Genomic DNA, 17988 nt, shown 5'->3' on the forward strand with positions numbered 1-17988 from the left:
GATTACTGCTTTTGACCTCAGACAGATATTTAACAATAACATGGGTTTGAAAATATGTCACATGACATATATCAACATAAAAGAAATAATAATTGACTGATTTCTTCACTCTTGTATCATGTCAAAATACTTTGGAATAAAAACAGTAATTTTATCAGCCCAATTCATTGGACTGACACTTTTGTGAAATTGACTCATAAACCAATTATTACCATGTTATCACACAAGGACAAAAACAGGTCACCTTTGTGTCTCAGGCCACATAAGGCGCTTAAACAGTTAATTTATAATTAGCCGGTCGAGCCCTTGTCACTCCTTCGCCTTGATGTTTGCTGGCCACTCCTCCGTCCCCACTTACCAATTGACAAGCAGAAGCTCTGCTGCCTGTGCTGTGCACTGTGCGGGAGGTAGAATACGATTTCTAGCGACGAGACCAGACTCCATCATCACAACAATAACGCCGTACTTTTTAAATATGGCGGCCCTCAAAGTGTTGTCCCGAGCCGAGAGATTAATCTTCAGAAATGTATCAGGTGCATCCAGACTGAACGTAAATCTAGCAAGCCAGATCAGCCTGAAGGTCAGTATTTATGTTGAGTTTTCAACGTTGAGCTTCGAGCAATGAGCTACGATGTCGTTTAGGTCACACAATGGCCAAACCCATAGCTAGGTTGTCCTCAAATACTGATGCACGAGGCCACAGAGGGTATTTATGAAAAGTCAAATGGCTCTCAAACATGACACACAAATAGGATTAATAAGCAATCTAGTAGCTAGCCGTGTCTTTGGCGGATATAACATATTGTACCACCACGCACTCATTTGACAAGGTCGGCTAATTACCTGCTTATTTGAAAGTTATCTCACGTTAGCTTTAATTCTTGAAAGAATGGCGACCGGGTGTTGTGCCATGAAACCAAATGTCTTTACAGTGTTAGGCAGTCGATGGAAAGCTCTGAAATTATGCATATATTTTACCAAGAACACGCAAGTCGGTGACCAAGTGCAGCATGGAAACTTTTCTCTACCATGCTGCCTGCAGCACACATAGCAGGCTGTGCTCCATGTCTCGAGTTTCACCGGTGGTGCGGTGAGCTGTTGCAGCGTTTGCGAGTGAACTGAAAGCAAAGCCATGTGAAAAAGTAAAGTTAAAACGTTTAGATACCCTTCTTATTGTGATGATAGTAAAATATGGATCTGACCAGCAGTAAAGCCACGAAAGTAGTTAATAACTTTTGCTGTCTGTTAGTCAGTGGCCACTGAATGGGCTGATTGTTTATCTGAGGGTTATATAAAACACGTTCGGTTCCTTCCAGATTTAGTCTGATAGTGTACACGAAGTGGTGCTCAGTCCATGTTACCACAAATTGTGTGCATTTCCCTTAACTTTGCCACATTTGCAGGCTACTGTACACCTTCAGTTTGCATTGTGGTTTAAAGGTGAACATTGGTGTCAGATAGTTTGTACACTGAATGAAAACGTTTTTTTAATCACTGTTTAGTTGCCAATGTAATTACTATTCATTACCATTTTTTTACCATATAATTATCCACTCCTGACATCTTCCTCAGGCAATGAGAATATTGGTATTGTATTATTATTTATTCATGAGCATGCATGTTTATTGTGACCATATCTGTCCTTCATAGGCTTGTGGGTGCTACTTCTCCACGTCCAGCCATAGAGATTCCAGGTTCTGCTCCAATGCCTTAGATGCAGTGAATGACATCCCTGATGGAGCCACGCTGCTTGTTGGCGGTAAGCCAGTTTTGCCCTCTTGCTCCTGTGTTGACATGTACACAGCAAGTATTTAAAATGTGCACATTTGTGCAAACACCACACCATCTTGCACCCACCAGTGCACCTTTCTGGCAGATGTTGTTCATCTCAAGGTGAAATCTAAAATCTACGTACCGTTGGCTACTAATAAAATGTATCTAAAAAAATGTAAATGGCATTTTAGCTGTTATGCTGTCAAATGCTGCAACCAGCTTTCTGTTGAAATTACAGCTTCCCCAACAGTGGCTAGCAACTTTATTTTCATCTGCTTTTGATGAACTTGCAGGTTTGGTTTAGGTTTAGGTTTAGGTTTAGGTTTAGTTAATAGCCATTATCCATATTTCTCCCTCTCTTTCACTTATTTTCCTATGTACATTGAATGGTGAACATGATAATGTGCAACATAAATACGTTTGATTTATTGATTGAATTTGTCATCGTGTTTTTTATGTAGTCTTCAGTAAAACAAGATTTTTTTGCATGCAATGCATTTGTTGTTCAAGCAAGAGAGTTGTTTTTTGATTTGTTTGTTTTTGAATGTCACTTTCACAGAGTTAAGGTGGTTCTAACCCAGGGATGGGCAATTATTTTGGCCCAAGGGCCGCATTGGGTTTATAATATTGGACAAAGGGCCAGATGTCAGCGGACAACTGTCCCGGGTATCAATAATAAGAAATAGTGTATGCAGAGCCGTTTATATATACGGCTCTGAGTGTATGCTAACATTAATTGTATTTCTAATTGTGCATTGCACAGACATAACTGCAATGAAATGTATTAAGATGAATCCTTTGTACTTGGCTAATCTTAAATGGCCAAAACAGGTGTTTTTAGCCATTTTAACATTGTTGAGTATGACTGAATGAATTTAGATTTAAAAGTTGTCTTTCTTGTAAAGGCTCTGGCGGGAGCATGAAATGGCCCTGCGGGCCGCATGTGGCCCCCGGGCCTGAGTTTGCCCACGTCTGTTCTAACCTTTTTTATGTGTTGCCCCTCCAGGCTTTGGACTGTGTGGTATTCCGGAGAACCTGATCAACAGTCTACTGAAGACGGGTGTCAAGGGCCTCACAGCTGTCAGTAATAATGCCGGGTAGGTGTTAATGTGTGTGTGTGTGTGTGTGTGTGTGTGTGTGTGTGTGTGTGTGTGTGTGTGTGTGTGTGTGTGTTGCACTTGTACGTACTGTAGAAACGTGACGGGAGCGAAACTTGATCTACTGTTGAGTGAGCAGGGCATGACGCAGCATGCTTTGTACACTTGGATGCATTGAACAACAAAGAGTAAGACCACTCGACTCTCAAAGTAACACAGTAGCTGCGTAGTAGACCTATAGACTTTGCTTTTGTGTTCTTTGTTTTAACGTTTAGCTACTAATAGATGGTGCGTATGACCATGACTCATCCCTTTCAATGTAGGTGGAGGTCATTCTAGGCTACCTTTAATTTTTTTGCTGTCTGGAGTCTGGACATCTATTTTGGTCCTTTGATAAGCAATTCACTCGCCCTGAATGTGTAACAACCTAGTTATTACTCTCTCTCTCTCTCTCTCTCTCTCTCTCTCTCTCTCTCTCTCTCTCTCTCTCTCTCTCTCTCTCTCTCTCTCTCTCTATCATCGTTGTCGTCTGCAGATTTGTGTGGCTTATGCCTGCAAGTCGGCCTAGGTCCAGACTTCAGTCCATGTCCAGTTCTTAGTAGTGTGTGTGTGTGTGTGTGTGTGTGTGTGTGTGTGTGTGTGTGTGTGTGTGTGTGTGTGTGTGTGTGTGTGTGTGTGTGTGTGTGTGTGTGTGTGTGTGTGTGTGTGTGTGTTTAGGAAGGAATCTGTCATGTGGAGCCGTCCCTATAAATAGCCCTGAGCCTTTGTTGGCGTCACGCCAGGTCTCGCCCACCCCCCTGTGACCACGTTGATCAAGTCTGGCGACAGTTGGATAGTTCCCCTACTTGTGCCTTTTGTTGTAATTACATTGCATTATAATGTAGCACTTTTATCCAAAGCGATTTACAAATGAGGCCATGATAAGACCAAGGTTTTTTTTTTAAATTTGACCTTTATTTTACCATGAAGGTCCCACTGAGATATAAAAATCTATTCTCCAAGGGAGTCCTAGCCAAGACGGAATATGACACAGCCAAACAGACAAAGTTTCCAATCAGAAGAGGCACACGCAAGCACACATAAACCATGAGCTCAGACAGAGGGAGCAAGCCGTGGGCAGACAAAGTAAAGTGTGTTGTAATTGGCTTGTTGTGAATACAGGCAATGATCAGGGTGAAGAATGACGCAGTTGCTACTTTTGGATGTTTTTATTAAATAGCTTATTTGTTTGATTGAAGATGATATTTTTTTTAATTTATATTTTTGAAGGATGACTGAGACGCTTCCTCTGGAGTTACAGCCATCTCCGTTTTTTTTGGAGGTGGTTATGTAACGTGTAATTTTAGTGTGGGAAGAACCTGGTGACCTCTCCCAAATGGTCCTATTATCTTTCAGACTGAAGATCTCCGTTGGCCCTACCCCAAGTGTCATTGCAGACAATTGCTTCCCTTTTATGGGTACTATCAGTTCAAAGTGTTGACAGCAACTTCAGGTTTTTACAAAGGTTGTAGTCATTGCAGTTCACAGTGTTTCCACACAAACAAGGCATAGAATATATGCATAGAAATAGGCAAGCATACGAAATATGCTTTTGTGTGTGCATGAGGAGTTCCTCACAGCTTACTGGCTGCACATACATTGTGTTTGTTTCTCCCAAAATACAGTAGTACATCTACCTAGACTCAGTCACTCTCTCTACATGAAACTTCACTGGCATTATTATTGATTAAGAACAACTGATAAATCAAGTCGGCTTTTTGAGCATCCCACGTGGAAGGAGATTGTTAGTATTGTTGTCTTATTATGTAACTTGGATACTTCTCCCGCCATTCTTTCACAGCTGTTTGAAAGGAATGCTGTTCTCACTAGGTCCTCAAAGTAGTCTCTTCAGACGCAGTCTTTGTGCAAACTGTAACATGAAACCCTAACCCCAGCCAGCAGTGCAGTGCAGTGCAGTGCAGTGCAGTGCAGTGCGGGACCATTCATAGCTAACTCAATAGGGCGTAGCTAACAGCATCCCGTGAGCTTTACAGTAAACTGAGCTCAAGAACCCAGTGGACACTCTGTACTGAACATGTGTTATCATTTCATGTACAGTATACCACATTATCTTTTGCAGATGGATGTGAATTCCTTTGTATTTGAAATGGACTTGCTACCAGGTTATGTAAGGAGTTTCATTGATGCTCTAAAAAAGTTTTTATATTTATCAAAAAGCACCTTGATGAATTAAATTAAAAAGTGAAAACAATTCACTGCATGACACACTTAATTGCAGGCTTTTATGTGTGCATTTTAGTTGATTTCCTTTCCTGAAAGTATTGCCCTTCTCACCCACCACACGTGCAATTTCCTGACAAAAGGCTGTTAAAAAAAGGGATGCCAAGACGTGTTAACGTGATAAGTGGAGTGAACCAGCCCATAACCTGGAGCACACACACACACACACACACACACACACACACACACACACACACACACACACACACACACACACACACACACACACACACACACACACACACACACACAATAAAAGGCGCCTCTAATTGGGCTGGAAGGGTGCCACACGTGGCTGCATTAAGGTAGCTGTGATGTGCAAACACAATCGAGTGGGGAAAGTTGGCGGCCGCCCGTGGCTACTGTGTATGAGTTTATAAGTAACTCGTTTCCACTCGGGCGAGCTTCGCTGGCTAATGAATGACCGGCATTAGTGTTGGCTGACTGACCGCTCACCAGCCATTCATTCAATCTTTTTTTTTAGATGGATGGATGTAGGTATATCGGAAGCAGAGGGAGAAGTTCAGGAATGGTGACGCTCAAAGTGTTGTAATTTACTTGAGTTGGAGCATATAAGTAGATATGCCATTTGACATGCCATTCCATGTACTGGTAGCTGGTTTCCTTGGGTCACTGAATGACTCATCAGTGCTGTGTGACAGATGTCTGTCTGTCTCTCTGCCTGTCTGACTGGACAGTTTCTGATTGGCTTCAGTTCCTGAGATTCAATGAATCAGAGAAAGTCATAAAAGCACAATATCAGGGCGCAAGTTCTGATTCGTGTTTCAGATTTGGCTCTCCATCTGAGATTCAGTGGTTTAGAGAGGCCTGGTTTTCTGGTACTGGTTAAGCTGTGACAATAAGCATAAAATGGAAAACGGTGCACATGGCCTGTAGTAATGCATTACGACTGTATCATTGCTATTCTGGTAAGAGCAAATTTATAACAGGGGTTGTGTCTTTCAGGGTTAAAACTCTTTTAACCTCAGGCTGAGTGAGAAGTAGAGATGGAGAAAGGAAGATTGGGAGGTTGGGAGAGGACTGTTAAAAGCAGAGACTGTCTTACAGTAAAAGTAAATTCAAAAGTACAACACTAGTACATGATATTACATAGCTGTTAAACCAGTTAGTCCTCTGTACCTACTGAGGTAGATAGACTGTGTTGTTACTGAAGCACACGGAAAACCAAGAATCTACCATAGACTTGATCCAACCAGTGCAGAACCAGCTGATTGTAAGACAAGTAGACAGGCCTACTGGCTTACTCCGATAAGTTGCCTGTGTTGGAAGCAGTGTTTCTTTCTTTTACTTTTGAAACCTCTGGCTAAAGAAAGCCCAACACCAGGATGCACATTTCCTCATCGCCTGCCTCTATTCTGACAAAATGCAAAAAGCACAAAATTGCAAAAGTTCAGATTGACGCATCTGAAGGAGACGTTCAGAGGCGGTAACGTTTTAAAATCCTCTAACCTCAGACTGGGCGAGTGATGGAGGGCCTGAGGAAGAGAGATTGTGCTTGCACGTGGTCTTGATTGTTTTGGTAGCAGCTGGAGGTGGGAGACCTGAGGTGACCTTGGATGCCTACGGAGTGTCTGGGCAAGTAGGCGGCGGTTGCTGAGATACTGGCAGAAAGGACAAGGGAGGGAGTCGGTGTGTGTGTGTGTGTGTGTGCGTGCGTGCGTGTGTGCGTGTGTGCGTGTGTGCGTGTGTGCGCGTGTGCGCGTGTGCGCGTGTGCGCGTGCGTGCGTGCGTGCGTGCGTGCGTGCGTGCGTGCGTGCGTGCGTGCGTGCGTGTCAGAGACACAGAAGGAGAATGGAGTTCATTGGAGAATAAAGGAATAATCAAATGCACCTACTAAACACTACATAAAACCTTTAAAAGGTTTGTGTTTTATAGAGATGCTTTTATAGACTGTCAAGTCACAAGTTTTGTAAAACCACATGCTCTTAGTGAGTTCTGTTGTGGTGTGTTGATTATGTAACCATCCTGACCACTGTGGCTGAATCCCTGCGGCTTCAGTCCCATCTGTGTTTTGTCAAGGCAAAAAAAAAAAGCTTGCCGCCTTAACTTGTTGGATTTGCATTGCAAATGCATGTCTGTAAAGTATCACTGTTTAACGTCTTACCCTGAAAGTGGCATAACATAACATTGCTGAGTAAAATTCCCAGTCTGGTTCTGTACGCCCTTCACACCTTCCTTGTCTGCATTGCATCCACACATGCTGCCTACCTCATGTGACTTTGTAAAAGGGCATTGCAACTACATGGCAAACATGCAGCTGAAGAATGAAGGCAAACCAGCTGACTGACTGACTGCCTGACTGAATGGCTGTGTACTTGTGTGTTTTCAGCACAGCCAGTTGAGTTTGATTGACTGTGCTTGAGTAGAGTTGACTTTCTTTGGATTTGATTTGTGTTTTCTTTTTTGCCTTCGGCTGACTTGGCTGTCTCTTATGCGCGTGTGTGTTAACATGGTTGCACGTAACATGGTCACGCTGGAATGCATCAGGGTTACCTGCACGCACCCAGAAACATCTAGCCGCCGCACCCGTTGTTGTAACTGCCAGCATTAATGTAGGGAAAAGGACTGACTTTGATATGGCTGACCTAAGTTGGATTTTTTTATAGTTGTCTCTTGGGTCCAAATAAAAGTAATCGTGTGTGTGTGTGTGTGTGTGTGTGTGTGTGTGTGTGTGTGTGTTTTTTTTCTCTCTTCAGGGTGGACGACTTTGGCCTGGGGCTGCTTCTCCGGACCAAGCAGATCAAGCGTATGATCTCCTCCTATGTAGGAGAGAATGTGGAGTTTGAGAGGCAGTACCTCTCAGGAGAGCTGGAAGTGGAGCTCACACCGCAGGTACTTGTTAAGGGTGGTTTATGCCTCCAGTCCAGCGTCCCTGCGTCGTAATGCAGTGAGCCGCGCAGTTAACGTAGTGAAGCCCCCCCCATCACGCAGGTACTCTGGGGCACCTCCCCACAATTGTGTCTCGACGCAGGGAGCGACGGCGTGAAAGGGCGAAAATAGGTCTCTGATTGGTCCTCTCGACCAGCCTGCTCTGTCCTCGAGTCGAGAACAAGCGCTACTTCCTTGTTCTAACCTTCGTCAGTCTACGGACTGTGAGCTCTTCATTAAATAAGTAAACGACGCTGAAGTTATTTGGACAGTTGAACAGTGGTTCCGAGGTCGAGGAAACATTCCGCTTCGTCCTCGACAAATGAGCCACTTCTTTGTTCCAAACTACCACTGTGGCTGCCAGTGCGATCAAACATGCACGTGATATAAAGATTTAATGTTTCATTTTCATTCTCGTCGAGTCTGTGATGCTAAAAAACAACCGACACGTCTAGTTTACTCTTTGTATTGAAGGCAGTTTCAGCGTGGAATGACATCGCGCAGACCGTGCTTCAAAACAGGGCATAAACCAAAATTAACTGCATCATGGCTGCGACAAGCTCACTCTGTGGCGCAAGTTGGAAGCATAACCTGCCCTTTAGCCTAAGGTCAAAGGCTATCTGTCACTGAAACACACACACACACACACATTTGGATTGACAGATAGACATTAATCATGTAGACTGAAACAGTACTGAAAGGATCTTCTCATCAATAGGCTAAAGTATGCTATAGCCCAGGGATTCTTAACCATAGGGCCTCGGCCCCAAAGCTGGGCCGTGATCAGAAACTCAAGGGCCGCGGAAAAGTTTCAACCTCGCACTTGAGGGCCGTGCAGGGCCGTGCAACTTTACATTATCAAATAAAGATGCTGAAGACAGCATGTGTCTTTTAACTCTAGCGCAGCTAGACCACGCACCGCTGCTTTTTAGTAGTGGGAGACATCAAAGACAAGACGGCAATACACTAAGCAGTACACGAATGGAGAATGAGAAATTACCAACCGGTTCTGTTAACTGACAAATCAAAACCGTTATCCTTGTGTCCGACAAAATACATGTATTTAAATAATTTTGCATGACATTGGCAACAAAGCTTTCCGCTTTCCCTTCCATGAGGAGTTTCTGTTCTCGCGTCGCATCCGCACATCACTAAGTAAAAGCGTCTTGAATCAGCAGATTCATCACAAATCGCAAACGGAGCTGCCTGTCACAAATGTCAGAGGCATTCAAATGTATGAACGGCCTGATGCACTCTGAGTGGATTGTGTATCACTGAACATAAAAGAGTGAGCTCAATTAATACAGTTCTGTCAGAACCACTCGGGACGGAAAACAGAGATACATTTCAGAGGCTTTATTTCTGAATGCAAGTAATTTGTATTTGGCGGTATGGCTCTGTTCGGAGGAAGTTCCCAGCTTTTCCATGAGCTCCATGGAAGCCAAGACAGGGAACAGCAGCATCCTCAGGTGGAGTGCCTTCCATTTAGCTGGAGAGGCAACATACCCCCTAGAACAGAGCAAGCAACAATGACAACAATATGACATTGTTTAGCAATGACCATTTGGTGGAGCAGGGGAGGTGGTGGGAGCAAAGCGAGCAGCAAAAAGAGCAGTGGCAGCAACACAAAATCTGGTAGTTTAAAAGAGGCGCCCCAAATGCCAGCATCCAATTGCAAGCAGCAGCTAATTAACCGAGGTGCAGATCATTTGTGGACATCTGTATGGGTTGGGTCGGTGACAGCCAATAAGCGATGGGCGCGTTGACTACGTGGTCTGCCAGAACTAACGCAATTTGCTCGATTTTTTTCCATCACAAAATGCATTAATAAGCTTACTATTTTTTTAAACAGGATTTAATTATTTTTCACACACACAATAATAATAATAATAAAAAACTATATATCTATATATATATATATATAATATATTATTGTTGCTATTATTATTAAGTATTTTTTTATATAGGCCTATATATATATAATGTGTATGGGCATGGGCAATATTAGATGGGCCCCGGGCCACTCTGCAACGAAAAAAATGGGCCTCATCGTCAAAAAGGTTAAGAATCTCTACTATAGCCTTCACTGAGGAGGATTTTGTTAAACTTGTGGCCCGTCCACAGATCTGTAAGCCACACACACATTTTATTTATTTTCTTTGGACCAAACTACCAAATATGAAGACTATTACTGCATAACTGTAGCTGTCAGGAGAGCTGAGGTGGTGCTCATTCTGCAGGTACTTGTTAGCCTAAGGTCAAAGGTTATCTGTCACTGACAGGTACTTGCTAGAGACAGGTCACAGGTCATGTATGTGACACACACACACACACACACACACACACACACACACACACACACACACACACACACACACATTATTTATTTTGCGTGGCATACAGATACACTTATACACTTATCATGTCACAGTCTAAAATGTATTGATCTTTTTTAATACTATTTTGTCTTAAATAGGGATAACTAGGGGTGGGCGATATGGGAAAAAATACTACCACTTTTCTTTTCCTCCATAGGGAACTCTGGCCGAGAGGATCCGAGCGGGAGGTGCTGGCATTCCGGCCTTCTTCACGGCGACGGGCTATGGAACGCTGATCCAGGAAGGAGGCTCCCCCATCAAGTATAACACAGACGGCACCATTGCCATCGCCAGCGACAAGAGAGAGGTGACTGGCACATACACGCACACACAGTGGAGGAGGTTTGTTTTGGAAAGTGGTGTACTGTGGACATAAATGTGATATGGACATGTTCTCACCGTCCACACCTAAAACTATCATGTGTTACTTACGAGCATGGAAAAAGATGTCATGTGCCATGTGTTATGTGAATTTTGCTCCATAACGGTATGCAGGTGTAAGCCAGCATGTACCCGTAGTGGTGCTGGTGTTTTTTATTGTTTTTTTAACTGCCCAACTGTTTAATGAACAGAGAGGGATGGCCGAGTTGAGTGACGATATCTGTTTGAAATTTTTAGTGCTTTATTTACTTGCGTTCCTTAAAGCAGTGTTTCCCAACCAGGGGTACGGGTACCACTAGGGGTACGCGAGCACACTGCAGGGGGTACGTGGAAAAATTATCAAATACATGGGGAATAGTCACATTGGCATATAGAGCATGAGTGAGGGGTACTCATCTTAGGACAAAAAGGCTTAGGGGGTACACAAGACAAAAAAGGTTGGGAAATACTGCCTTAAAGGGACTCCAGGCAGGATTAAAAGTTTAATTAATCACGGTCCCGAGTCAGCCGACGCTTGTTCGAGTCTTTTGTAAGTGAACGATGGCTCTTGTGATCACTTCCACGGTCCGCTGTCAGAAAACCCCACATGCAACTTTTGACAGCGTTGGACCGAACGAGTGTCGTGAGAAACACTTCTCATTTGAAACACTGCTGGCATTCCGGGATGAAAAACAGCAAGTTTATTTGAACAGCATTTTTTCTAGGGGTGGGCATAGATAAAATTTTTTAATCTAGATTAATCTCACTGTAATTATGAAATTAATCTAGATTAATCTAGATTAATCTATATCAAAATGGCTCATTCAGAATAGGCACGCTAGCGAAATAATGCCGGAAAAAAAACCCTGGGGTTTCTTAAGACAGATGGCGCATTAGACCAGGTCTCATCTTTTTTTTTTCCAAAATGCATCTCATCTTCAAAAAATGGTTATGTTGATACTTGCTGATGAAAAAAATCACTGCAATATGTGTAAAGTGTGTCCAATATGTTAGGAAGTATTTACAGTTATAAAATACTGAAATTTCAAAATGAACAGCACTATAAGTTGTTGAGGCAAATACAGATAAATCTATCAAACATTTAGGCTATTTAAGCAAAATTACCTCAACAATTCAGCGTTTCTGAGAGAGAGAGAGAGAGAGAGAGAGAGAGAGAGAGAGAGAGAGAGAGAGAGAGAGAGAGAGAGAGAGAGAGAGAGAGAGAGAGAGAGAGAGAGAGAGAGAGAGAGAGAGAATCTGCCACTGACTAGTAAAAAGAGTAGCGGCTCCTTTAAGAGAGGGGTAGGGCATAGCAGGGCATAGCAGCCCTCAGCAGAGCCAGGCTACTGGCTATCTAGAACCTGCAGCACTGGCACACGGCGGTTTGGCCTAAACCTGACAGTTTTCAGAGTTAGAACGCCAGAGCAGTTACAACTCGAAATGAATTCAGTTTGCAAAAAAAAAAAATCAAGCGCGACAACCGCGAGGATTATTACCGTTTGACATGAGCATATCCCACTGAGTCGCAAATGTGCGCGATTGCAACACAAACATTCAGTGAGAGTAGATATTGACAGTTTCAGTTTGACAATCTTCAAAATGCATATCACACACGGAATGTTTTGCAATTATGGCACAGGCAAGATTTCTGGAAGTTGTTTAGGCAATGTGTTCCATGCAATGCGTGAGGAAATGTAGGCTATGTCGGGCTGGTAGCCTACTCACACACAATAATGTCTCTCTATGCTTCACCTCAAACAATAACGTCTCTTTAGTCTACCACTTATGAAAAAGCACTCAAACAACACCTACCACGGCAGAGGGATTAATGTTTTCAGCATGCAAACACTTCATATTTAGTAGGTCTGCTGAAGCAACAGGTGGAGAGGAGAAACGACTGGAGCGCAGTCTGAACGCGTCTGTCAATTAAATGCCATGGTGACGTGCATACCCAAACTCCAAACCTATATTTTGAGAATAGATTAACGTGCGATATTTTCTTTGTCGCGCGATAAGAGTCTCACATTATCGCAGCACGTTAACGCCGATAACGGCCCACCACTAATTTTTTCATTACGGTGTAGATTTTGAGACAGGCATGGCACGGGCACCTCGCTGTCATCCTACCTAGTGCTTCTTTAATAGTTTTTATATAGTTTTTTTTTCTTCTGTAAAGCAAAGCGAGGTTAAAGAATTTTCAGCTGCTTTTATGGGGTATAAAAGTATAGCACATTGATGATCAATCGCAAGATGGACCAAAACACAACAGCCATTTCTTTTGCTTCCTGATGTGTTTGCTGTGAATTGATGAATGAGCATGTTTCTCCCTTTCTTGTCTTCGTGTGTGACCTCAGGTCCGGGAATTCAATGGCAGGCATTACGTCATGGAGAAGTCCATCACGGGCGACTATGCACTGGTTAAGGCCTGGAAAGCTGACCGCGCCGGCAACATTATCTTCAGGTAACCAGCCACCTTTCTCTCGTCTCATTACCTTATCTCAGTGGCAGAACAAATACACATAGGACCACAGAGGAGAACATTGATAGGGCCCACTTCATCTGGCCCCATGAACCGTCTGGAAGGGGTGTAGACTTCGGAGCCCCATACTGGAGGGCCCTGGGCCCAGGGGCCCTGCTCAAGCCCTCCCGACCCCATAGCCCCGCCCCTGCCTGTCGTCTTGTCAGATTACCCTGCACCAATTAACAGACCTGCAGGCGAAGGTGGGGTGTTGACATTACCGCAGTGCCAATATTTACAAGTCACGTCTGGGTCATTTCACAGCACATGTCGTGTGTGTGTGTGTGTGTGCGTGTGTGCGTGTGTGCGTGTGTGCGTGCGTGCGTGCGTGCGTGCGTGCGTGCGTGCGTGCGTTATCGTCCCGTGATGTTTCCATAATACGCTGCCAAGACTTGAAAGGGAATCTCACTTTTTTCCACAAGGTGATTGTAGAAAAGCCTGCATGCAGTGGGCAAAAAAGCCCTGCGTTTTGTGTACTTAAACACTGTGTTGTAAATCGTCCCAGCTGATAAATCTTTCAGTGCAGATAATGAAATGTTTAATTAGAGACCTTGATGAGACTTTGGAAGAAAAATGAGCACAATTAAAGTTCCCTTTTAAATCACGAGGGCCGTTTCAGAAAGTTAGTTACTGAGTTGTGTTAACTTTGTAGTGGTTTTGTTTTTACCGTGAGGTTGAAGCAATGGCGGTCCTTGTAATAAAGTTAGTTTGCTTTCATTCATGTATATGAATATGTGAAACCGCTGACTAGGACTTGCCTTAGGTAGTATTCACACCTACCTTGTTTGTTCTGGACCAAGCAACCTAAATCTCTGTTGGTTCTGATCTTTTGGGATGATCTGAATAAAAACTTCCGAACTCTGGTCTGGACCAAACAAGCGAATAGAGACTGAGCTTGAAAGGTCGGACTCAGTCCAGACCAAATGAACCCTGTTGTGGATCTTTTGCAGATGTGAAAGTAGACCTTACCTAATCCATGTATTTTTGGTTGAGAGATTTCCCCGCCAAAGAGGATGGTGTGCCAGTTTCTTAGCTATGCTAGTAGATAATTAACCACGACGTGACCTGAAGTGAAAAGCAAGACCACTGCTGTATGAATATGGTTAATATCTTGTCACATAGCATTTACTTCTTGTATGAAGAGCAAGAAATGTCACAACATAATGCAAGCTGACCTCCTCCGTAGCCTTAAATGCGCCGCAGCACCTACCATAGGTGTGCATTTTAAATAAGTAGACAGGTGTTCTCGCAAGGGTGCGTTCAGGCCAACAGAGAACCGTGCCGGTGCCTGTTACCGCACCTAATCTTGAAGCGGCCGGCGTGTTCATGGCGCAAGTCTAGTTCAGAAACTGAACATTTGTTTTGCAATGTGAACTGAAAAATACTTGGTGTTTCTCTACGAGCCCGGTATGAACACGGTTGGTTCGCAGGTAAGCACTTTAGTTCCGAACCTAACTGGTGCGGGCACGGGCACCGGCAATGTTCTTGTCCATCAACAGTTACAGTACTGAAAACAGTAACAGTGAATAAATGGTGAATTCTGTTTTGAAGTCGGGTGACTTCATGCTACTCGAGAAACAAATCTCTCAGCTGTCCAAATTTTTGTCTGGTCATTTTCCAATGCCAGGTACGAAAGCCACCTGTCATGAGGATGGTGTTATCAGTGTTTTAATACATAAAATGTTAAATGAATATCTTTGCCAGTTTGTGATCTGTGTTTTGCAATGATTAATACTGTAGGCCGTGTGTTTATTAATCTCTTGTTGACATTTATTAATAATTCAATTTTGTTTGAATCCCCTTAAGTCTGATTGCAGACCATCTTTCTTGTCTTATGAAGCATTATGTAGACTACGTGAGATTGAAACTGATTACAGCAATACCAAATGTCTTGTGGTCTGAAATGAGAACAGTTACTCTTCCTCCAGTTTATTGCCGCATTACTATGGCGTCATTATGTGGACAAAAGGTCCACGAGCGCCACTTACTGCCCACGCGAGGTATTTTATTCTGCGCGCGCGTGTAGACACTCTCGCGCGCGCGATTTTGCTCTGCGCGCGCGCGCAAACGCTGCCACGCGCGCGCAAACACCGTCTCACGCGCGAGAGGTGACATGAATTTCCTCACGCGCGCGAGCAGAAATATGAATATTTAAATAATCTCCTCCCACTGATTAGCATAACCAACGAGGCGGAAGTTTGTTTAGTCTGAAATAATCAGACACAGATCTCAAGAGCAATTGTTGATATCGTTGCTACAGTAACTGCAGCTGGCGTCAGAGAGGATTTATAGGTAGAAAGGCTATGCTGGCGTTTACTGACGAGTGGAATGACTGAAGGTTGCACCTCTATTGCTTACCCATTTTTATGAAAACATTGTTTTTTAATTGTTTATTTCATGGGCGAACTTGTTGAGATTCGCAGACAGCAGATGAGGAATAAAGTGAGTAGACATTTCATCAAATGCTATGGTTCGTGTCCTGTCAAGCTTCATTTTGCTCACGACGAGTGCGTTTTAAGAGCTTAAAGTTAGCAGGCTAGGCATTTGGCATGATGACAAAGTTGTTTTGCAAAGAAGACCAAAATGCACGTTAACATGTTGTAAGTGCAATGTTTCACTGAAATCCAGCTCCGTGTGCTGCATGACTGAGAGACATACCGGTACAAACCTGTTTCCTACGATGGTCCAGTCAGATATTTGTAATGTAGGCTATAAGGATTCAAGTGTGTTTGATACTTTTGCTGGTAAGCATTGCAATAAAAGAGGGAGCCGGATAGTCAATTCAAGCGGTCAGATCAGAGAACCTTTATTGAAATCGGTTGGAACAATCATTCATTTTGCCCCTGTCGTGTTCTCCATAGCTGGTGACGACAGTAGGCAAGACGGCCGCAGTTGACTTGAGACCGGAGACCGAAATATGGATTTTGTAGGCTATGTATTCAGCGATCCACAACGGGTATACACAAGGAGGTCTACAAGTCATTGGATATACACAACTAGGTGAATTTAGCCTACATTGCATCAAAGAGCTCACTCTGTGCTTTGGAATGAAATGATGAAGTGGCTAGAAAATGAACCGTGCGCTGAGTATCCAGTAGATGGCGTCGACACACTGTAAATAAACAATGACACTACAATACTGACACAAGCACAATTAATGATTAGGCTAGAAAGATCACTTTCTCAAAGTACTGCAATTACTCCCAGGAAGTTGACTGGTTCGTGGAAAATGGTAGAGCAATACCGGCCTCTTCGAATATAGAGTTGAATAATTGAATCTTTAAGAAGTGACATAAATGGTACAGATCAATACACTGTATTTACCTGCTCTCTGTGTCACTTGGCTAGTACATTTAATGCAATGTGATACCAGTGCAATGCAATACATTTAATAAAAAAGGTGCAGACATTTAAATAAATAAATAAATAAATCTGCCTTCAGTTGCTGATCGGCAGCCCTTGTACGGAGGTTGTCACACACAGCCAACAAAACCACATGGGCAACATGGAAGGGGTCAGTGTGCAGCCCAGCTTGTCTGACCCAAGCCATTTAAGTGGTTAAAGAATTTAGTGAATCCATCTACACATGCCATATCTGCAGGGGCCTAATCTGTCTACCTTATTTACATGTTGCAGCAATTGCCAAAGCTTTTGGGCCTTTGCCTGGATTTCATCACACAGCAGCAATAGGTCTCGAGGACTCTGGTTAGGTAGCCTGTATACACTTTATTTCTGGAAGGTGATGTGGGTGTCATGTTACTTCAGCAAGCAGCACAACGCATACAGTTCATAACATTTCATCCAGGCAAGTTTTTCTCATTTTCATTTAGGGAGCTGCCAATCCCAATAGTGGTAACACAAGTGCAGAGATTTCATGTAGACTATGGAACTCAACTAAAGGGGTCACTAGTAACATAATAATAACAGCAATAGCAACACCACACGCACAAAGTAAATTGAATAATTTTTGTGATTCCAAATGACCTATTCTTGATGAAGGCACAATCTCTACATTTCTTTGCTGTACAGGAAAAATCAGGCATACTGCATATCGGCAGTTGGTGAGATGGCGTGGGAGTTCGTAGGCTATGTTTGGGTTCCACTGCAATCCTGTGCCGTCACAAAGATCTGGCAGATCTTTAAATCCACACATCGTACAGGTTTCCAGGATGTGATTTATTTGTGGCAAATAAAAGACAGTACACCTGAATCAGATGTATTTGTCATAATGCATTTCTTAACCTCAGCTATGGTTTTTAAACAAACCCACAAATGTATATGTATACACTGTATAGTATAAAAGAAGGACTGAAGTGTTACAATATCATACATCACACACACACACGCACACACCACACACACATCGTCGGATCATCTCCTCTTTTGGGGGTTACACATAGCCGCTGCTCAACGGTGGGGGTGATGGTTGCCTCTAACGTGGAGAAGTGTCAAAGTCTTGCTGTAGTGTAGGTCCGCTTTACTTGTCCTTGCCCGCTCTCTCTCACTGTTGCACAGTAGTGTAGTGCTGCCTATTGAAACATGTGGTAGAAATTATGGGAAGTGATAATTTTGTTTATTCTGTTAATACATTCTGAGGTTACTGAGAGGTATGAAATTACCTGCTTAGGATGCCATGGTATGTGAACGGCTTCATTTTTGGCGCAAAATGGTTGATGATGTTGTGGATTATGAG

The 17988-nt window shown here is 43.3% G+C and overlaps 1 protein-coding gene and 1 long non-coding RNA gene across 2 annotated transcripts in view; one reads left to right on the forward strand and one right to left on the reverse strand.

Moving 5' to 3' along the window:
• Positions 1–357: 357 nt before the first annotated feature.
• Positions 358–17988, forward strand: part of oxct1a (3-oxoacid CoA transferase 1a) — an 88983-nt gene continuing 71352 nt past the window's right edge. Inside the window, exons 1-6 of the mRNA XM_063187641.1 lie at positions 358–580; positions 1651–1759; positions 2780–2870; positions 7868–8003; positions 10575–10724; positions 13132–13238. Of these exons, the coding sequence (XP_063043711.1) occupies positions 476–580; positions 1651–1759; positions 2780–2870; positions 7868–8003; positions 10575–10724; positions 13132–13238 (698 nt within the window). The 5' untranslated portion in view covers positions 358–475. The remainder of the gene's footprint in view (positions 581–1650; positions 1760–2779; positions 2871–7867; positions 8004–10574; positions 10725–13131; positions 13239–17988) is intronic.
• Positions 17002–17987, reverse strand: LOC134437536 (uncharacterized). The gene is made up of 2 exons (XR_010032405.1): positions 17915–17987; positions 17002–17824 (listed from the first exon to the last, which is right to left on the reverse strand). It is a non-coding gene; the product is annotated as an uncharacterized LOC134437536 (long non-coding RNA).

This window comes from Engraulis encrasicolus, chromosome 21 (genome assembly GCF_034702125.1).
Source record: "Engraulis encrasicolus isolate BLACKSEA-1 chromosome 21, IST_EnEncr_1.0, whole genome shotgun sequence".
Taxonomy (NCBI): Eukaryota; Metazoa; Chordata; class Actinopteri; order Clupeiformes; family Engraulidae; genus Engraulis; species Engraulis encrasicolus.